General features: G+C 39.8%; 2 protein-coding genes across 15 annotated transcripts; both read right to left on the minus strand.

Annotated features, from left to right (window-relative positions):
- Positions 1-767: 767 nt before the first annotated feature.
- LOC141642061 (putative disease resistance protein RGA3) lies at positions 768-10,601 on the minus strand. Of its 14 annotated transcripts, XM_074450737.1 has the most exons (10): positions 10,505-10,587; positions 8,655-9,103; positions 8,515-8,554; positions 7,715-7,879; positions 3,758-6,771; positions 2,931-3,143; positions 2,077-2,368; positions 1,865-1,993; positions 1,589-1,633; positions 768-1,280 (listed from the first exon to the last, which is right to left on the minus strand). In XM_074450737.1, exons 2-5 carry the CDS (start codon positions 8,841-8,843, stop codon positions 3,770-3,772), a joined length of 3,396 nt encoding a protein of 1,131 aa, XP_074306838.1. In that variant the 5' UTR covers positions 8,844-9,103; positions 10,505-10,587; the 3' UTR covers positions 768-1,280; positions 1,589-1,633; positions 1,865-1,993; positions 2,077-2,368; positions 2,931-3,143; positions 3,758-3,769. The 14 variants fall into 14 exon arrangements, with proteins under 14 accessions (XP_074306838.1, XP_074306837.1, XP_074306840.1 ...); XM_074450736.1 differs by lacking the exon at positions 2,931-3,143 and having other exon boundaries at positions 10,505-10,601; XM_074450739.1 differs by lacking the exon at positions 2,931-3,143 and having other exon boundaries at positions 1,603-1,633.
- A 2,570-nt stretch (positions 10,602-13,171) lies between these two features.
- Positions 13,172-15,223, minus strand: LOC141642054 (putative aquaporin SIP2-1). The gene is made up of 3 exons (XM_074450718.1): positions 14,758-15,223; positions 13,611-13,871; positions 13,172-13,526 (listed from the first exon to the last, which is right to left on the minus strand). Exons 1-3 carry the CDS (start codon positions 15,040-15,042, stop codon positions 13,365-13,367), a joined length of 708 nt encoding a protein of 235 aa, XP_074306819.1. The 5' UTR covers positions 15,043-15,223; the 3' UTR covers positions 13,172-13,364.
- Positions 15,224-23,044: the final 7,821 nt, after the last annotated feature.

Here is a 23,044-nt window from a genome sequence, read left to right on the forward strand (position 1 = left end):
AGTGAGATTTTCCGTGTATTACCCTGAGATATGTATGAGTCATATAATATTTGCGAGATCAGTCGCAGCACGCAGACGACAATTTCCGAGACAAGAATGCTGCAAGTATAAGCATAGCAGCACCTTCATGACAGCAGTACCATATATTCACTCAGTAAGTCAATACAGTATCAGACTATCAGTGCATCAAATATAGATAAGGTTTCAATTTCTACTTTAAAATCACAGATTCTCATTCAAGATGTGTACCATCTTAAACTTAAAACGGGTCAAGTCCTATGAATAAAACAAAACGGGTCAATTCTGTAAAGCTAAAATCATGATAGCCATTCACCTATCGGGAAGGTTATGATTTCCGCAGAGAGACACAGCGGAAAAACTGAGATAAAGCTGTAACAACCGATTCCAACCGACTCGCCAATGATTTGAAGGGTGAGTTTGGAAATGAATAAGAATCTGTAAATAAGAATAGAAGACAAACTCACAGCATTTTGCAAAAGAATAATGCTGTCACCAAATAATTATAATTCATAGATCATGCTTTCATTAGGTCACCTTCAATGGCAAGGTTCCTCAGGTTCGACAATTTTTCAAAATAGTAATAGTTGGCAAACTAACTCCCAACAATTTGAAAAAGAATAACACAAAATCTCTAGTTATAGATAAAGCAGCATTCTCAGAACAACATTAGCATAAGTCTCCCAGTACAAGTATATATAGACAATTTCCACTTTTTTTTTTTTAAAAAAAAAAATTAACATGGTAATCTATTCACATAATAACCATTCAATAGATTTTTTTTACCATTATTAATGACAACAAAGAATGAAAACCGGCTATAAATGGTACAAACTGCGGCAGCCAAAATAGAATGGCGATTATAAGTACTTCCCTGAGGAAGACTACCCCAATATGGCCAGTAAAAAGACCGGTTCACATTGATACTGGTAACATCAATAAGGCCTGTGATCGAAAATTCAAGCATGGACAGCATCCTACTGCACGCAAAAAGAATGTTCCAACATGCCCAAAGGATTGGTTGTGAAACAAAGAGCGAGTGTTCACCAAGAAAAGGGTTTAGAAAATTTCTTCTCCATCTATCTCAATGTAGTTGAGATGTGCAACCTTGTTCCATTCAGGGCCCTTGTTTCAAACGTAGCATAGCCTCTTTTGAAGGTAGCCCACCAATAGTAGTTCTAGGAGGGATTGGAGATGGAGAAACTGAGTCATGTCGGAGAAGTACTCTCCTAGCTGCTGCTCGTCTTGAAACCCCTCAATTCCTACAAGTTTGAGCTGTGTTTGGTCTATTTCTTTGTTTTTTTCTTTTTCTAAATCAATATTTTTATTTTATGTCTAATTTTTTTATTTAATAGATTACTATATAGTAGGACCCATTTAAGAACCAGAAAGAACGTTTATCATTGTTTAGATTTTTCTTAAAAGACGAGTTTGTTATTTAGTGAATTGGTGGTGAATATTTTTGGTTTGACGATTGTTGTTGCTCTAATGACAAGTTCCAAAATCGATACTCAAGCATATACTCCGTATTTAGTAGTTAATACCGTAGTCATAACTCATAAGTAAATACCTGGCAAAGCTGACCTGATCCGTACTGACCCGATCAAACTCGGAGCTGCAAGAAACATACAAAAGTTATATTCTAAACTCACAGAAAAGACTAGACCCGAAATAAATTGTTTCGAAATAACTTGAAACAACTAATTTGAAACAAAATCCTTTATAATTATGTGTCGTACTACTCAAAACGACCCGATTGAACCGTGGATTCAATTTCACGACACCTGTACATCTGTACATGCATCAAAACGAGATTTTTGGAAAGAAACGTATCATTCTATCTTACGTTTTGTGTCTGCCTTCCCTTCATTTTTCTGAAACAGCAGACCGGAGATCCAAAGCCAGCAGCTTGCCAATAGACAATTATGTGCTCTTTTGTTATGTGATCACCTCGAGCAATTGCCCACCCTGTTACCTGCAGAGAAAATTCTGTAATCAATAAGTACGATACATAGTGTCTTGAACAGGAAGTATTCAAAGGACAGGAAAAGCGCATACATAACCAGGGTTCATGCATCCACCAGATAAGTCAGAAGTCAGAACCAATGATTTGAGGGGTGAGTTTGGAAAGGCTAGAAATCCATGTCTTTGTCACGAAACTCTCCGGAATGGTTCTCGTTTGTGACAGAGATATAACAACAGTCATAAATGTTAAAAGTCCTTCAGTCAGTGCAGCGTGATGGATGCCGACATTGGGCTTAGGTCCCTGGCTGATTTCAGGGAAAGTATGAATGAGGAGCCTAACGGCATAAATTGCTCCAAACCCAAGTAATGATTAACATACAATGATCTGAAAGAATGAGAATCAAACATTCAGAAAAAAAAAAAAAAAACACACTCAGAAAAGAAAATTGCCATTCTAATCCGACAATCAGAAACTTAAATAAGTGGCAAAATCCGCAGAAACCATACATGAAATAAGCAACAGGACAGGAAGTGGCGATAGCCAACAACAAGAGACTTGTACATGGAACCATTGCCTTAAGAGTTAAGACCTCCTAGGATAGCGTAAGATGGTTGGATGGATGCTGAAACCCCTGTATCCTTTAGAGGGCCAGTCAATAATCAGTTAATCTTAGATGAGACGGTCTTACATATAAAACCAACTCAAACACCCAGGTAATCTAATTTAATCCTTATATAAGAAATTAGTTGATCTCATATAGACTGATGTGAAGTAATGATACCTATTCAGTGATCAACAATTATGAAATGAAATGGCTTCAATAAAAATAATCGGTATGGTACAGACACATACAAGTATACAACCACACCAATGATTGAAAAACTACTACTTTTGAAGTATAATAATACATAGAAAGGTACTTAAATTACAAGGAAACAGAAATTACATCACGTTTCACCAGTTCACCTTCAATGTCGAGGTTCCTCAGGGTTAGACAAATTTTCGAAACAGTGATAGATGGCAAAGAAACTCAAAGCATTTTGCAAGAGAATAATGCTTCAGTTACAGGCAAAGCAGCATTCTCAGAAAAGCATTTGCATCAAATCTCCCAGAATAAAATTTGCAACCTTTTTTTTTATAAACTATCATAACCTACCATCTGCAAATTTTAAACATGGTTTAAAGTATCCAGATAATAATCAATAAATTAAAAAACTCAAAAGCACCCAACTTTCACCAGTTATGGCAAACAAACATCGGCTAAAACCCGCTAGAAATTTTGAAGTAGCCAAAACAGTAGGACAATCATAAGTAATGCCATAAGCAAATCTACCCAAAATGGCTAATAAGAAGAGGTTTAAAAGAAAGAAACTTCGATTAACATTGTAACTTGTAATATCTTGGTCATGTGATCGACAATTCGATGTCAATTTTCAAGCATGAACAACACCCTACCTCTAAGCATATACAGTACAACAATAATTTGGTAAAAAATAGACTTCAAAATCATCAAATTCAAATCCAACAAACCCCAAATAATTAGAACAAACTCAAATAATCACTTTTCTAAGATTAGACAGCAACAAAGCACACAGAAAATACAAACCCCAGTGCCTCAAAATCTCTGGGAGAAGGGGGTCAAATGTAGGAGACGTTATGGCGGTTATGCTAGTATGAAAGAAACAGAAAGAGAATGTTTCCGGGTTACCCATAATGAAATTGGGTTTTGAGAATGCATTAAGAAGCCTCTATCCGAAAGGACTAGTAGTTTACCTTGAAAAGGGTTTAGAAAATTTCTTCGCCATCGACCTCAATGTAGTTGAGATGTTCAACCTTGTGCCATTCAGGGCCCTTGTCCTTGACATAGCTTTCCTCCAACAGTGGGCACTCAGAAATCAGGAGGCGGCGTAGTTGGGTAAGCCGCAACAAAGACTCTTTTGAAGGTAAACACCTCAAAGAATAGCAACTCCGGATCTCCAATGATTCAAGAGATGAGAGGTTGCATAGCCACTCTGAAATCTCTTCCAAGTCATCAAACAGCCATATACTCAGACTTGTAATCCTAGTGAGTAGTCCAAGTTGTTCAGGAAGTGCCCTGATATTTGAACAACCCACCAATACTAGTTCTTTGAGGGATTGGAGACGGAGAAAGGGAGTCATGTCGGACAAGTACTCTTCTAGCTGCTGCTCGTCTTTGAACCCGTCAATACCAAGAAGTTTGAGATGAGGAAGTTGTTCAACTGCATCAAGCATGGACTTCATGCAAGCTGCTGAATAATTTGAGATGACCAGATTGGAAAGCCTTCTAAATACGCTTAATTTTAATGCTAGAACATCCTCTAACTCACACCTAAAGATCAATATTTTCTCCAAAGAAGTGAGTTCTACCAGGCTTGTAGGGATATTTGTCAAATCTACACAACCGTAGATATTAAGATTGCGCAAGGCAGATAGCCCATGGAAAAAATCATCTGGAAGAGAAATCAGTGCCCGAGAATTAATTGCTAAAGACTTGAGACATTCCATAGATTTCAGGCTAGGTACAGACATGAGCTGTTCAAAATCCTCAATTTCCAATTTTTGAAGGTTCCTACAATTTGCCAGCTCATCAGGAAGACGTGTCAGTAAAGACATCCCACACATGTGGAGTGAGGTGAGTCCGGTGCAAACTTTGATGATATCCAATGACTCGATGCTACTAAGTTTGTGAAGCTTCAGATGTGTCAATGATTCACAGTGTAGGGCCGGAATAGTGCTCAGCTCAGGACAATCTTTAACTTGTAGACGTTCAAGGCAAGGAAACACAACTGTCACTTCCATGGTAGGCAACATCCATGTGGTCAGCTGAGGAAAGCTAGAAATCACAAGTTTCCTCAGAGATTGAAATACTTTCCCTGCAGAACTTCCGTAGAACTCGCTTCCGATGACTTCTACATCGAGCCCACTCATGAACAGAGTCCTTAGGAAAGGCAAGTGCCCAAGTGTAGGAAGGGTCTGGCAATTGCTGCAGTTCAGTAATTTCAGCATTGTCAGATTGCTTAGTAGTCTAAGACGATCTCCGATAACCTCTTGAGTTACAACAGCCATTTTCATTATCCATGAAGGGAATGATTTCCCGTAGAAGTTCTTTATTTCCAACGAAGATATTCCGGGGTGAGATTGAAGGCCATCCAAAACATCTTCGTCACTATAACCTTCAACGGTTTCTTCTCTGTATTTAGTCCAGGTCAAAGTCAATTTCGTGACCTTGTCATTTTTGTTCAAAGCAGCTTTGCCAGCCTGATCTCTGGTTTTCACGTGCTCGAGTCCATGAATGCATATCTCACCCCCAAGTTTGGATAAAGCTCCAAGCTCTTCAATTGTCCATCCTTGATCACTATTCAAAGCAAGGTGAGGTAAGGTCTGCAGGTTCTGTAATTCTGCTAATCCTTTTGACGCATACAAGGGAGTAGTCGTTAGGATGTGTCTTAAGTTGACAAGCCTATTTAACATCAAGGGCAGATTAGTCAACTTTTTGCAGTCGAGGAGCCCGAGCGTTTGTAGATGGTAGAGTTTGCAGATCATGTCTGGCAGCATTTTGATCGGATTATACGACAGGTCCAGAAATCTAAGGTGTTGCAGGGACCCAATGGCAGGTGGCAGCTCTGATAGCTCAGAATTCCTGAGTACTAATGTGCGCAGATACTGTGCATGAACCCACCAACTTCGTGAATGTGCACCTTCAAATGAAATTGTCCGTAGCTTTCTCAGTATCTTTGATTCAGAAAACTCAGATACCATTTCATCCTGTTTAGATGTGAATACAAGATGCCTATAATCACCGCCTTTTTGTTGGTCCTCTGCCTCCCTGATCAACAGGAGATCCTTAGACACATAGATTGCAAGATCATGGACTAAATCATGCATTTTGTACCTCAAAACCTCGTCCTTTTTTGCCTCGTCTTCCTGTAAGAATAAATTATTTAGCAGAACACTACAAAATTCCCCGCCAATGTCTTCCTCGGTCAACCTTCTTGTTTCAGATGACGAGGTGTGGAGGAATCCCTGAGCCAACCAAAGTGCAATCAATACATCCTTCTCTATCGTGCGGCCTTTGGGAAAAATTGCACAAAACGCAAAGCATTGCTTTAAAGATGGAGACGGTAGATGGTTGAAACTCAACAATAGAGATGGAAGAATATGGTTTCTGCCTTGCGGTAGTTCCCATAGGTCACTCGTTTCTATCGCTTCCCATTCGCGTAGGGAATTTTGCTTCGACATTAGTAAGCATCCGATAACAATTATGGCCAAGGGAACCCCCTGACACTTGTTAGCGATTCTTCTCCCAATCTCTTCTAGACAAGAATCGTCGTGTATAGCAAGATTTTGCTTAAGAAGATCCCAGCTATCGTCTTCAGATAATCCTTCAAGCGTGTGCATGTAAACAGCTCTTGCAGCGTCTATGACTTTCTTCTTACGAGTTGTGATCAAGATCACACTCCCCGGAAGTCCCCCAATCCCCTTCAGTGACTCTCGCAAAGAATCCCATAACACTTGATCGTCCTTCCAAACATCATCTAAGACAAGCAAGAACTTTTTGTCCTTCAACTTCTCCTCTAGTTTTCGTACAATTCCGTCTTTATTGGACAAGTCCCCTTTGTTTGACGTGACTGCTTCAACCATTTCATTCAGGATCCTTATGATGTTGAAATTCTCGGAGACGCATATCCAAATTTTACTATCCCCGAAATGTGTATTGATAATCTGATGATCATATACTCGTCTTGCTAATGTTGTCTTCCCAAGACCTGTAGTGTGAAGAGGATCAGGGAATGCAAAAGAGCAAGCAACAGCATATAGTGTCACAAAATATTTGTTCTTTCATACACAGGAATTTATCAGTATACTGTATACCATACACACAATTTTCGGATTTACCCCTTTCATTTTTTTTTCAGAGGACAACCTCCCTCCGTTGCCGGCCCCCACCTGCAATCCTCAATGCTCTATGCCCTACACCGTCACCTGCCTCCCCTGCACCATGACACCCTTCATGCCCTCTGGCCTCTGCCCTACACCATCGCGCCACCCCTGCCCTCAGGGGCCAGGCCACTATTAGGCTTTGGTGTAGCCGCCGCTACACCAAAGGCGAAAAATTCGGTTAGAATTTCGTGATTTGCTACACCAATTTTTACTGCTTTCACATTAATTATCTATACACTTTACCTTGAATATATATTTTGCTACACCGAAATCGAAATCCTAGCCTCACCTCTGCCTGCCCTCAACCCTTCATGACTTAGACTACCTCCCTGCAACCATCCATACCCTTCAACCGCTTCCCCCCACCACGCCCCCACCCTAACTGAACCAAAAAACCTAATTGATAAATAAAATCCCTAATTAGATAGAAAAACACAATTAATTCAATCAGAAACACAAATTAATCTAACTCAAAATAAATATTTTATAAAATTTAAATAGCGTGTCCCGGGACACGCTATTTAAATTAAACAGTTACTGTTTAATATTCAAATTAAGACCAATTTTTTTCTTTTTTTAGAGGAAAGACGGTAAAATGCGGACGATGAAGTAAACTTTCGCATATGAAAATAAAAACAATTTCGATGAAAGAATGTGACGGAGATGAGTATGCGACCGTGAATTTGTAATCTTATTTAAAAGAAGGCTTATATAAGATGAGATGATAGAGAATCGGTTAATACAGGTGAAAGATGAAAAGGAGAGTACCTCCCATTCCGACGATGCTGACAATGGGCAAAGAACTATCTTCGTTGAAAGAATCACACAGCATTTCAAGCAGCTTTCGTTCATCATCCTTCCTTCCTACAAACCCACCTGAGACGTGTTCCCGAGCTTGATTCCAGCTCCTACAATTTCCATACCGAACGTTTCCTGCAGATATAATGCCAAATCATCATCATTTACCTCTACGTGTTAATTTAAACTCCCTCTAAGGGGTGTTTGGTTCACGCGTAGGTATGGGTTTGGAATCGGGAATCATACCTGGGTGGTATCGGGTTGGAACTTGATACCTCATACCTTGTGTTTGGTTCAATTTTGGGGGTATGGGGTTAGAAATCAATCAAAGCTAAAAAAATCTTCAAAATACAATTTTTTAATAATAATTTTTATACTATTAAATCATGTAGATAAAATTTAATTAAATAAAAATATAAAAAGATTTTTTACAATTTTTTTATCACTTTTTAATATTTCTAGTTTGATACCATAGGTATCAATCTCATACCCACCCCCCTCCATGGGTATGAGAAACCCATACCTCATGGGTTTGAGGTATGGGTATGAAACCTTCATTTCCTTCAAACAAACACATGGTATGGGTTTGGTTCATTCCAAACCCATACCTCATACCTATATTGGGTGAACCAAACACCCCAATCTCCGAAAGCTTCCATCTTTTTTAATACATACGAGGAGTATTTTAATAAATGTGAAAGCTTTTAAACATGAATTGAACCCGGACTGAGTGAATCAAAAAAAAAAATCAATGTATACGACATTATTACCATTGTAAGTTTCTCGTACGGCATCTCGAGCAATCTCGACCTAACCCAGCCAGAAAGAAATCAAGGTTAGTGCACAATATCAAAACAACTCAAAAGTAGTGAAAATATTGCTGGTTTAGCCCTCTTAGTCTGCCACTAACCTGATTAAGACCAATACCCTTGGCCTCAGCATCTAGCTCCTCAAACAACGAGAGGATGTTCCTAACCTTCAAAGACATCCGAAAACGGAAAAACAAAGGGGTACACACAAAACAGTGACGGAACATGTTAGTATTACGCGAGCGGAAACAGACTTTTTGTCGGATAACCTCATATGCATACTCGTCCATGAGGTCATCCGTCAAATAAGCGACATCTTGGAAACGCTTGAGCCAAGTGTCCAGCAACCTGATCTGCTGGGCCTGGTGGTTTGACCGGCTTAAGTCCTCCAAGAAAGCTTCGACGTACTCAAACTTACGTCGAAGCTTATCGAGTTGATCTCGGTAGCCCAATGCTAGCTGCACCTCCTCCGAGGCTCGACCTGTTATCAAATGAACTAGCGCCTTTGCCCCATCGATTGCCAGGCCTTTTCCTACCTCTATTACCAGTGCTTCCGCCATTAAAAGGGATGATTATTTAGTGGTAATGTCACTCAGATTTTGGACAAACAGTTTCAAGATGTAAGGGTAGTAACTAGAAAGTAACCTTAAAAGCAACAAAAAAAGCCTTGTACCAATTGGCGACAATTAGTTTCAAACGAGCGTCAAAACGATAATCAAATCGAGATAATGCTCTTGTTTTGCCAATTGGCACATGGGGGGTTCATTTTTCTAGTAAAAATGGTCAGTGTTTTAGTATGGAAAGCATCAGTACACAGAGTATAAAATTGTTTCACTTACAAAGCTGATCAGTGACCACTACTTTGGACTTTGGAGTATATGAATTCAAAATGCTTCCCAAATTTTATCAGTTAAAATAATGTTCTAGTGCAATGAGCCGAGTCACATGTTCTTCCCATTCGCCTTTACGCGATCTCTGATACATTAATGTTTCGTAATCTTCTAAATAAATTTAATCTTTGTGCATCCATTTCACTTTTACTGTTCTGTTTTCCCTCTAAAACTTAAATTTTTTTTAAACCCCCAATATTTACCTCTACATAACTAACCACTATTATCTCCGGTCTTCACCGCCAATAACATTGCCTACCGTCTTCTTTAGTTAAAATGGGCGTAATTGGTAGTTTACAATTATTTCTTATATTATCATAAAATAGAAAGAGGACAATAAAAATGAAATGGACGGAATATAGAGAAAAAGGATTACGCATCTGAGGTAGTACCTCAGACCTTGTAGTTTTTGAGCATATACACATTTTTTCTGAGCATATTACCATTTATAAATATAGTTTTTGAGCAATATTATAGTTTTTTAGTGTAATGTTTTAGTAAATGTGCTCAAAAACTTTATACTAAAGCAGAACTCAAAAACATTAAAATAAAACTCAGAAAATAAACAATAAGAGGTACTACCTCAGATGTATAGTCTATGGACTGCGGAATATACTGTCTCAACTCTCATTCATTTGTTTACATTTTTTATTCTTTGTCATAGGTATTTTAATCAAAGCTAAACAGATGATTAAGACCCGTCAAACGGGAAGAACAAAACATCAAGGGGGAAGTATGATCTACAGTGTAATTTTAGTCTCAAATTCCGGTAAACAGGTGAGGGAATATCGAATTGCAGGTGCATGATCAAATCACCTATCAAAAAACACTCAAAATGAAAATGTAAACAAATGAATCAAACACCTAAAAATAGAATTTCACAAAATAATCCAAATTGAATAACTAATTCCAATGAATCAGTGGACAAAATATCATCGCACTATGTTTCAACAAAAAAGAAAAAAATCATGATCAACATTTGCAAGTAGTGAAAATAATTACTATTAATCATCCTACTAATTTTGCAAAATTCTAAATCTAAGATAAGATTAGATTCTTACTTCATTGATTTCACGGTTAAATAGGGAATGTGGAGATGTTGAAGCTTCATTTGAACGTATGCTGGAATTGAAACGAGAAACGAGAAACGAGAAACGAGATTATACAATGGCTCATACGGAGTATAAATTAGCACTGTCTTGCTTGTGACCGTCATATGCGTGTGACCTCTCATAATCCCTCTCAGTTGCTCCTTGTCACAAGCTTGTGACGAAACAAATGAGAATTTGTGATAAATTAGTAGATTTAGCAAATGGGTCATATAATGCCTCATGGCAAGGGCCACGTGTCGGCTCAACCTCGGCTCTTACCCGACTCGAGTAAGCCTTTTTCTTTTTCTTTTGTTTTTGGTGAGTCGGGCCTCATATTGGTGACTAGTCTCGTTTTTTAATTGAGACGGGTTGTATCGGGCTTTTGGGCGGACCTCTGAAATGTTGGCCGTTTGCACGAGCGGGTCAGGCCGGTTGGTCCATGATGTTGGTCAACTCTTATTGGGTCGAGCTTGGGCTAGGGCAGTTCGGGTTTGAGGTCAGATTGGGTCAATTTGCAGCAATAAACATTCAGGTCGGCTCATATTATTTCGAATCAATTCGGGTTACATGTCAAGCTCAAGTCGTCAGTTCGAGTGCGATCGGTACATGTCTGGGTTATTTAGGTCGGATCAATCAAACTTTATCCGCTTTACAAATTACTTAGGTTAACGGATTGATGGACTAAAAATGACTTGCTTAAAAATAATCGGTGTTAAACAAGACTGACTAGGCTATGGAACACGTGAATGGGAGATGAAGTGTTTTGTAGTTTTGTCTTGTTTAGGTTGAGAAAAAAAATGACCCATTTAAAAATAACACGGGCATAAACCCGACATGACCCGTCTTTTTTTAAGGTCTACGGCCATGAGTTAACACTTAACTAACATCTCTCATTTGGGGTCTAAACGTGACCAAGTTATTCAGACATAAGGCTATTATTATAAGAAGACTCATACTGCGGATTAAAATTGTAAAATGATGCAAAATTGTGTATTCTCGTGCATAATTTCTAACTACAAACTCATTTTTCTCATTTTTAACCACTGATGAATGACGAATTTACGGAGTAAACACAGTCGCAAACTTCAGACAACTACGACCAAGAACTAGGAATTCCTCTGAGTTATGTATGAGGCATGTAATATTTGCAAGTTCAATCACAGCACACAGACGACAATTTCCGAGACAAGAATGCTGTCAGTACAAACACAGCAGCACCTTCATGACAGCAACGCCATAAAATTCCCCCAGTATAGTATCAGTCTATCAAACATAGGTAAATTTTCAACCTTTACTGTAAAATATAATAACCTACCATCTGCAGAGCTAAAATCATGATAGACATCACCTATCAGGAAGGTTATGATTTCGCGCTGAGAGAGACAGTGGAAAACCGAGATAAAACTGTAATAACGGATTCAAATCGATTCTGAACTGGATACCCAGTACTTTGCACCATTGTCAGAAGAGATACTTGTGTCAGGGATACCGAAATTCAAAAGGAACATTAACTTCAAAGCGTCTCATTATAGACGGGAGATATCCGTCTATAGCTATAGACGGGCCAAATATCCACCCACTTTAAGCAAAATGGGCCAAATGTCACCACCTTAAAGCCAAATGTCATCAGTACCATTTCCATGTGATAAACTACCTGTTGTAGCTTAGAAAATGACACTGGTGACATTTGGCGTTAAGGTGGTGACATTTGACCCGTTTTGCTTAAAGTGGGTGGATATTTGGCCCGTCTATAGCTATAGACGGATATGCGCCGTCTATAATGAAAATTTGTGCATTAACTTTTACAGGTCTTGAATTAATAACACCACACTGCTTCTTACAGTGGAAGAAGATGCAACAGGGAGAATATTTCCCACCTAATAACTATCAATAACCTGAAGTATCCTATGCTGCTCCGACACTTCACATTGGTTGCGTATAGCGTGTCCGACACTTGAAGTATCCGACAAGACACGGTACTTAGACCAAAAAGTTGAAAACATTGTGGAAAATAACCATATCTGACACCGTATAATGTCCGATACTTAGGGTGTGTTTGGATTGATTGAATTGGAGGGAAAAGAAAGGGAGGGGGAATAGGGATTTAAAATCCCTTGTTTGGATAGCAAATAAGGGTGGAGGGAAATGGAAGGGGAGAGATTTGGAGGAATCCATTTTCCCTCCTCCAAGACAAATCAAAATCTCACCACAATAGGCAAGATTTGGAAGGAAATTGTATCCAAACACCCACTCCCCATTTGCCCTCCCCTTACTTCCCTTTCTCTTCCCTCCTTCCCCCTCCCCTCCCTTTCCCTCCACTTTCGCTAAATGGAGGGAGAGGGAAGGGGAAAGGAGAGAAGGGAAGGGGAGGGAGAATGGGGTGTACGTGTTTGGAGACAATTTCCCTCCAAATCTTGCCTATTGTGGAGAGATTTTGATTAGGCTTGGAGGAGGGAAATTGGATCCCTCCAAATCTCTCCCCCTCCATTTCCCTCCACCCTCATTTCCTATCCAAACAAGGGATTTTAAATCCCCTACTCTCCCTCCCTTTCTTTTCCCTCCAAATCTCTCAATCCAAACACACCCTTAGAGTCGAGTAACAGGAACATAGAGGGCTATGACACATACTAGAGATGATGAAAGAACGGTAAAAAAATTACATGTCTTGCATTAACAAGGACGAGAATAACCTCACAGCTTGTTACAGTGGAAGAAGATACAACAGGGAATTGTTTCCCTCCTAATAACTATCAATAACCATGGATGCAATTTCACATTTAGCTATACACCTGTGCAAGCATCAAAAGGCGATTTTCAGAAAGAAAATGTATCATTCTATCTTACTTTTCGTGTCTTCCTTCTCTTTCAGTTTCTGGAACAACAGACCAGAGATCCAAACAGCCAACAAAGTCCCCTCGATTGGAGCAAGCCAGTAGACAATTATGTGTTCCTTCGTTATGTGATTACCCCGAGCATGTGCCCATCCTGTTACCTGCAGAGATCATTCTAAATTTAATAATTACGATACATCATGTCTTCAGTAGGAAGTATGAAAATAACAGGAAATGGCGCATACAGAAGCAGGGTTCATGATTCCACCGGTTAAGTCAGAACCAATTATTTGAAGGGTGAGTTTGGAAAGACTAGAAATCCATGTCTTCCTCACAAAACTGTCGGGAATGGTTCTCGATAATGTCATGGAAATAAAGACAGTTATAAATGTTAAAAGTCCTTCAGTCAATGCACCGTGATGGATGTCTACATTAAGCTTTGGTCCATGGCCTATTGCAGGAAAAGTTTGAATGAGGAGACGGATTCCATAAATGGCTCCAAGCACCTGAAAACAGAATGCATAGAAGCATTGACAATAGCCAAAACAAAGACTTCGCGGATGAATCATTGACTCGAGACCTCCTAGGGTCACGTAACTGCATCAAGAATTGCACTGAATAATTAAAACTCACACTTTTGTTTAGGGTTTGTGTTGACACACAAAGTGTATATGATTAATAGTGAAAACCGCATCAAGAATTGCACTGACTAATTACAACATTACAATGTATGAAGCTCAAACGATGAATAAATTATGTATTTCAAACGTCAAACTACTAAGGCCGCGATTAAAGAACGTGGAAATCCCATGAGATATGACTACATGAGGACATGAGGTATGTAATATTTGAGCGTTCAATCGCAGCTCACAGACAGCAAATTACAATACAAGAATGCTGCCATTACAAGTATAGCAGCCTCCTCATGACAGCATTAGCATAAATTTGCTCAATACAGTATCAGATATAATTAGATTTTCGATCTTTTTTTTCCATAAAATCAAGAAATTGAACCAAACAAAACTCCAATTAATCAAAAACAAGCTCAAAAGCACCAAACTTTCTCAAATCAAACACCAGAAAAACCCATCAAATTATCAAACCCAATAATTATGCAATCAAATTGAACAACAAAATTCGAGAAATTAAACCAAACAAAACTCCAATTAATCAAAAAGAAACCCATTACATTATCAAACCCAATAATTATTCAATCAAATTAAACAAAAATAATCAAGAAATTGAACCAAAGCCCAAACAAAAGTCCAATTAATCAAAAACAAACAAAAAAAAACACCAAACTTTCTCAAATTTAACACCAGAAAACCATTTAAATCATCAAACCCAATAATAGTTCAACCAATTTAAACAAAAAGAACCAACAAATTTTACCTGAGCAGGAATTCTGGCACCAACAATGAACAAAAAATTGCTAAATCCCCCAGAAATTGCAGCAGCCAATATAGTTAAAGGATTGTAATTACCACCTTTGGAAAATCTAATTAATACAGCAAATAAAAATAGATTAATAAGAGAAAAACACAATTTGACAATTTCACCAGTAACATCATGATGAAATCCAAGAATGTGGAACACAAATATTTTCACCAAAACACCTGACCATACCCACATTAATGATAGGGTAAAATCTGAGATTAACAACCCAATTTCTCCCATTTTTAATTAAAATTTGTATCAAAATTTTCTGTTTTTACATTATCGATTTTTGTTATTTTTTTTTTTTGGTGATTTTATTGTTTTTTATTAATGAAACATAGAATAGAAGTTTCCATAGTTGTTCACTTGTTTGTTTGTGTATAAATTGTACGGAGTATGTCGTTATGTTTTAGCCGGATTCTATCAAGTATCCACGATCAAATGGTGTTATTTGGCTCCTTTTAATTTTAAAATTTATCAAGTATTCCGCGTAATAAATGCACGGCTTTTAAGGAGTTTTTATTTTTTTGGGATATTCTACGGTGTATTTTTGTGGTTTTCGGTTTTCTAGGTTGTACCCTTTTTTTTTATATATATTTAATGGTGTACCCTTAAACTCTATACATTAGTAGTCTATATCATGACCTTATTTATTGTATTTGCTAACTTAATTTCTTAAATGACCTATTAAATCGTCTATTTATCATTCAAATTACTCGTTAACGTACTCATTTACTTATTAGTTCGCCGAATTACTCATTAGCCCAAGAAATTGTATATGAAACTAACTAAAAATCTTCATTATCATGTCATGAATCATAACAGATGTTTTTAATAGTAGTCGATGCTTATTAAAAGTGATTTGTGATGTTTCTCATATAGAATGGTGATACAACATTAATAAGTCAGAATAAAGGTCAAAGTACAGTCGTTTGATAGTGATAAAGTTAATGAAGAGTTAAACGAGTTTATGATGGAGAAATAAGTAAGAAGTTTAGGGGTAAAATGTAGAATTAAAAAAAAAGGTATAACATAGAAAACCGAAAAACTCAGGGGTACACCGTAGAATATCCTTTTTTTAATACTTAATCATGCTAAATTAACACTTCATTATTTTTTCATATTTCACGCCATTATATTTTGATATGAGAAAAAAAAAAAATTGAATTGTTAAATTATTCAAGAAAACTGAGTAAAATTGAACTGTAAAATAATAGTGGTATGTCATTAATTATTCATTTTTCTCGTTATTGTATTTTGTTTTGAGCAAAAAAAAAATATTACTCCGTATAACTGAAAATTAATCCAAGAGAATTGAGTAATGCGCTGAAATGTATATTTTTTTAAAAAAATATTTTTTACACCACAAAGTTAATGATTCCTATTTATAAATTCTCTCAATTTTTTTTGGTTATGAAAGTAATCAAAACGACTGATTTATAGTTTTGTTTATACATAGTATCAGTCAAGTCATTCTCCAATAATAGCTAGGGGTGTTCATTGGTCCGGGACCGGACCGGACCAAACTCTTTGGACCGAAGACCAAATAAGGGTTAAAAGGTGGACCGAGGACCGGACCATATTAATATTGGTCCGGTCCGGTTTGGACCACCAAAACGCGTGGACCGGACCGGACCGGACCGAATGGACCAAAGTGGACCAAATATGATTGTCATGTACATGCCTAGTGTGACGATCCGCACACTTTAACCCTTAGATTTATTTATACTTATGTAATTTCATTTTCCTTGTACATTTGTAGTAAGTATTTTCTTAGTAGTTTTAGAATAGGTTTCCATAAATAGGTATATCGCTATTCTGAACTAAACTTGTAAATTCAATGTTTCCTGCTACCAGGACCAAACTATCAAATTTGCCTCTATGAGAGGTGCTAGTCAATGAAAAACCGCTTCTCATCCAAAAGCTTGTTGTTGTTTGTTGCTTGCTTTCAATAATCGTATTGCTTACTTTTATTGCTTTCGTGTGCCGGACTTGATAATCGTGACTAGGATTCCCGACACACACCGACCCGAGACCCGTGTATCGTGCTAGTGGGCGATCCCTCACTAGTACGAAGACCCTTGTCGCTTGCATCTTGCCTTGAGACGGGCAAGGGTGCGCGCCACGGTCCGGCAAAAGTAGCGGACCGTGACACCTAGCATATAAAATTAGAATCTGAAAAGTTCGTAACGATCAAAATAAGCTAACATTTTATTTTTACTAGATTTAAGTACATAATTACACATCTTATAATACATGTAAACAAAGTTGGAAAATAAAATCAATAAAATTCCAATTTTAAAGATTCTTTTCTTATATAAGTTCGGTCCATGGTCCGGTCCGCGGTCCATTCGGTTTGGTCCAGGACCGGACCGAAGACCAAAGTAGAGTAAATAAGTGGACCGTGGACCGGACCAAATAAAATTTGGTCCGGTCTGGTCCGGACCAAATGGTCCGGTCCGGTCTGGTCTTTGGTCCGGACCACTGAGTGAACAACCCTAATAATAGCATCAATAAAAGATTTAAAAGTTTATAGTTTTATACTATTTATACTTTAATTAAAATATTATAGTTTAGTGTTTAGTGAAAATTATATAATTTGATGAAAAGATTAATTTTAATGAAAAGAATTATATAATGAAATACATAATAATTATTAATTTCCTTATTAAGTGAATACAATTAAATTATCAATATATTCCTTATTTACAAAGATGCTTTTTGGAGAGAAAATTTTTGGGTTCACCTATTCTTTTAGGGTGAGATTATCAGTCAGACTCACCAAAGTCCTAAGACTCTGCCAAATCGGCTTTCCACTAACTTTTATTATTTTTATATTGCAGACTCATCTTAAACTCACCCCAGACTCTATACATTATCAGTCAGACTCACCTCAAACTCTACTTTTCCATTTCAGTTTTTCTTTTTACAAACTAAAAAAAAAATGACACATGAGATCCACTCATTGGATAATTTCCTTTGGAAATGGGGGTCAAGACTCACCCAAAGACTCACCCAAAGTCTTAAATTGCTTACGACTTTGTTAAGACTTAGGTAGATTATTGGTAGTCTTGAGTTAGTCTTGTCTTAAGACTTACCAAAGCCTTGTCTCAAGACTACCAATAATCTTACCCTTAGTAGATAGGGGATGCTACTTTACTTGAATTGATGAGACGTTCTTCTATTATTTTTTTTTATTTTTTTTGCTTTCTATTTTTCTTTTTTCTGTCATTTATCTTATTTGAGGATATGGTCGTTTAAAAAAAAATTATCTTACTTTGGTCAAACCTATGACTTTATAACTCACCATCATATTTTTTTTTGTCAAACTTCGGCCAAAATATCGTGTTTCACAAGAAGAAAAATTTAAAGGTTATATTTCACAAACTTTTAATTAAGGTGGTATCTCGTAAAGCATTTTTATTAAAGATTATATTTGACAAAAAATCCTCAAATTTAACTGGCAAATTGTGTTCACTTGAGTAGAATGTCAAATGGTGGTATACTTGGGAGTAGAGGAGACATACCTTTTACTAATCTTTAGACTTTCTATTTTTTTTTTTCCTCGGTTATTTTATTTGAGAAAGGGTCGTTTTAGAAAAAACAGTCCGTCTCATTGAAGACGGTCACTATCCGTCACAAGCTGAAGACGGATAGTGGCCCTCTCACAAAATGCAAGTGGGAGGGCAAGTGGGGTATCCATTTCACCCCTACTTGCACTATCTATTTGCATTTTGTGAGAGAGACATTATCCGTCTTCAGCTTGTGACGGATAGTTTTCGTCTTCAATTAGAACTTGTGTTGAAAAAAAATGATGTTACTTAGGTTTTACTTGAGACTCCAAAGAAAAGACACAAAGTCCTTTACTTTCAGCAACTTTCATATAGAACCGTCTTATCGTATAAGACTGGCTCAAAAAGAGAAAAGCCAAAGTTAACATATAATTACATTCATATTTCAGTTTTATTTTGATTACCCGACCGATATCTTATAATGAATACCGACATATTTAAATATGCAAGTTATTAAAATAAAATATTATGTTACCAAAATAAACAATTTTTTTACACATTTATCAACTTATTTAGTTGAAAATGAGTTGGCGTCACCGGGTGATACCTAATCTCGGTGTCACCCTCTCACATGAAATAAGTGGGGACCCCTTTAATAAAGGATGCATGTGAGAGGGTGACACCCAATCTCGGCGCTACCCGATGACGCCATATCATTATCCTTTGCTAAAAATGGGCCTATAGAACAATTTGTGAATTATATTTCTTACATAGTACATTTAACAGTAGTAAATTATTTTAATCTCTCCCTCGTCATAAGTTGCAATAAAAGGTGGCAATTGGGTTAGTCGGGTCGGGTGATATCGGGTTCGGATTTGTTCCGGGTGTGATTACGGAGCAGTGTTGTTACCACGTGAGCTTACTGAATGATGACTTTGCTTGACTCTTCCTTTCGGCCTCTCCTGAAACAATGAACAAACTGAGGGCTCGCCTTGGCACCGAGCGTACTCACTCCGACGCTCAAGTCAGTAAACTTAAAGGGATTAAGTTGTGTGTACTTGGCTAAATATGTTGTAGAGAGATAAGGGAGTTTATACTAGATTATGAGTGGTTTAGGTTCTATATTTCGATCCTTTCCTCAATGAGGGTTGAAGAGTATTTATAGACTTTCACCTTTTGTCACGTAGTGGCCAAGTGGTCAAGTGGCTAGCAGGTGGAAAGACCGTTCTACCCTCGGCCGATGGACCCATGGCAGGCCGGCCGAGGGGTCTTGGATATGAGTACGCGGATATGTATCCCGGCTGGCTAGTTGTCCTAGCGGGGACCCAAGTGACAGGCCGATAGGTTGCATCGGCTAGGCTGTCTGATGCGTTGACTTGCTGTCTTTTATCTTTGACCTTGCTCAAGATGTTGACTCGGTCAGCGGGTGCAGAATATGCCCCATCAATTTGCTCCCAGCGTAGTCTATGCCGTGGTATGGGCTCTGATATGTGTTGAGCGTATATTCTGCGCAAGAAAAATTTCTTCGCCGGCTTCTTCTTCCTCGGCTTGATCATGTTCAGGCCGTACCATATATATATCCCCCCTCCACATGGTTGTGTAATGGACATCCAATGTGGAAAAGAAAATAGGCGCTGGCCGAGACCAAGGTTGGGAGGGCCGGTTCTTCTGATTGCCCCCAGGCCGGTGCTGTCACGCTTGGTTGATCGGCTGGCTGCTGGCAAGTGGATACCAAGGGGCGTGCTGAAGACGATTGGTAACTGTTGCGTTGATTGACATTCAACTGTTGTGTCGATTGACATTCCGTGGCTGCATGTCTGACATGTGTCGTGGCGCTGATTGGCTGACGCTTCATGGGCTTTGCTCTGATTGGTCCTTCTTCGTGGGCTTTGCTCTATAAATAGAGCAGTATGCCCCTTAATTTTCCGCACAAATTTCATCTTCTCAAAAATTTTTCTTCTTTCTAGATTTCCAAGGGTTTCCTTCTCTTCTAATCTTCAGAATCGTTACTTCGGCGTAGCACTTTTCTTCAAGGTAAACAAACAAATTCTTCTCAATCTTTCATTCGTTAAGTAATTGTTGCTACCATGTCTTCTGCTGATGCCGGACCTAGTACTTCTGCGCCGGGGGGGTTCCCCGTCGCGTTTTGATGAAGAGGAGGCACTGGCCGCCATCCCGATAAGGTCCGGGGGACTTAGGTCTCCTTCTCCTGAGGTGGATGAGAAATATCTCGAGGATTTCTATGATGGGGACGATGACGAGGAGGAGAGGACTCATCCTGGTGAGGGGAGGCCGCGTGTCATGGATCACGGCGATGCCTGCTCGATCAGTCCTAATTGTGCTTGGATAAACAAGTTCGTCAATTGTTCCGGGGCTGATCTTTTTGAAGACCATTACTCCTTCGGCATGGAGTATAAAATTGTTATCCCTGGGGAAGGTCAGGCGGTCTGTTGTCCTCCGAAGGGTCATATTGGCGTATATATCAGACACCTGGAGTATGGGCTCCGGTTTCCTCTGAATACATACGTTGCCGCCATCATCGAGGCTATGAACGTCGCCGTGGCCCAACTGCATCCGTTGGCCATCCGGACGATTGTGAGCTTTGTATGGGTTTGTTTGTTTAAAAGGGAGGCCCCAACGGTTAACCTGTTCCGCCGGCTTCATCACCTTCGGCCGTCTCCCCAATGTGGCACGGGGTGGTACAGCGTGCAGACGGAGCCGGGTTATATCACCGCCTCCAAGCTTACTTCTTGCAAGGACTGGAAGGCGCGGTGGGTATACGTTGAGGTTCCTGAGGATTATCCGCTGCCCCGGTCCTTTCAGCACCGTGTCAACTTGCGGTGTGAGAATAAGGGAGAGCGTGAACAGTATGTCTCCCGGAGTAAGCTTAAGATGGACGCCAGCAGAGTCTATCTTAATGCGGATGAGGAGCGGACAATGCAGCTGTTTGATGCTGAGAAGGGGTGGATGCCCCCGACGCAGATTATTCTTCGGGACGAGCTGCTCTGCCGCGTCGACCTCATACCGGCCCTCAACCAGGGTGAGTAGGGTCGGTGTGAGGCCCATCTTTGCTTGTTATTTTACTTCTTTTGTTTTACTTCTTTTGTTTAACTCTTGTCTGGTTTCTTGCAGACCGGTTTGGCCAGGATCTGTCTGTGGAGATCCTGAAGAAGTTAGGGCTTGATAAGGACGGGAAGGTTGTTCAGCGGCATCCTAAGGCTGATTCGCGCGATCGTAGACCGGCCCCCAACGATTTAATGGAGGAGGCGTTGAAAAAACTGGACGTGACGGCGGCTCAAGCACGGGTAACTGGTAACGTGCCGGGCCGCAGAAGAAAGACAACGTCCACGACGGCGACAACGTCAACTCCGGCTCCATCTTCAATCCCTGTGGTCCAAAAGCAGCAGGTGGTCATCGATGTTGAGGATGAGGAGGTCATCGTTGCGAAGGGTCCTCCTCCTTCGAAGAAGAGAAAGGAACCAATGCCTGCTACCACCGTCACCGAGGCAGGGGAGAAGGACTCAGTCGACCCTTTATTTAAGAAGGTCCAGACTGGTACAGATCTAACCCATGGCTCGGATTTAGGTGGTTCTTTAGGCATTCCCGATGATAGGCTATCTGACATGTCAATGACTGTTGACATGGATGCTTTGTCTGAGTTTTTTGTAGATCAACCGTTGTCGACCGTCGCTCTTACTGAACAGCAAGTGGGGAAGAAGCCTGTGCAGGCTGGTGATCAAAATGTCATTGTTGACTCTTCATCCCAGAAGGCTTCCCCTGCCCAGCTTGTGGCGGAAGGCACAAGGTTGATCAAGAGGCTGGCGAAGTGGAATGAGCTGGCCGGTGCTCATATTATAGAGCAGGAGAAGGCCGTGGCTCAATCCGTTCCTGAGCTTGAACGGCTTAGGCTTGAGCTTACCGCCACTAAGAAGGTGGCCGGGAAGGCGAAGCTGGATTTCCTCGATGAGCGGAGGCTTATGGAGGATGCTGAGAAGGCGCTCTTGGCTGAGAGAGCTAAGGCCGAGTCCGATGCCGCTAAGCTGCTGGAGGAGAAAGCCAAACTTCAGGGTGCTTTCGACGCTGCGGTTCTTAAGAGGGAAGAATGGAAGTCTCTGCATTCAACTGAGGTAAAGGCGCACAAGGGCACAAAGGCTGTCCTCGCCCAGAGGGAGGAGGACATTGAGATGCTCCAAACCGAGGTCATCCCTAAAATGTGTGCCGAGTACCGGGACCAAGCTGAAGAGGCTACCAGGGAGGCAATCAAGAAGCTCGTTCCTGAAGGCTCCTTCCCGTGGCAAGAATTTGACCAGCTTCTGGATGAGATGGCCGATGCTGCGGAAAAAGCGGCTGCGGAGAAAGCGGAGGCGGCGAAGGCTGCTCAGGTAGCTGACGCCAAGGCGGCCTATGATGCAAAGGTGAAGGAGGCCAGAGAGGAGGCTGAAAGGGCAAGGACACGTGAAGCTGCCAAGCCTTCTCCCGAGCCGGCCACCAAAGATGATGCTGCTGCCGCTGATGGAGGGCAGCAACAAGCATAGGGAGACGGACGGTCGTCACCAGGTTCACCCGGCATCTCGGATAGCTTCAGCTGTTCGGGGGCCAATTATTAAGCCTATCCTCCCTGCCATCTTTTGGCACTTCATGTCTTATGTCTGTACCCTTTTGCTGTTCCTTCTTTGTTTTGTAAACTTTATGGTAGGTTGTCTTTAGGCTATCCCTTGTGGGGACGGCCG

The sequence above is a fragment of the Silene latifolia genome, chromosome 2 (genome assembly GCF_048544455.1).
Source record: "Silene latifolia isolate original U9 population chromosome 2, ASM4854445v1, whole genome shotgun sequence".
In the NCBI taxonomy this organism is placed as follows: Eukaryota; Viridiplantae; Streptophyta; class Magnoliopsida; order Caryophyllales; family Caryophyllaceae; genus Silene; species Silene latifolia.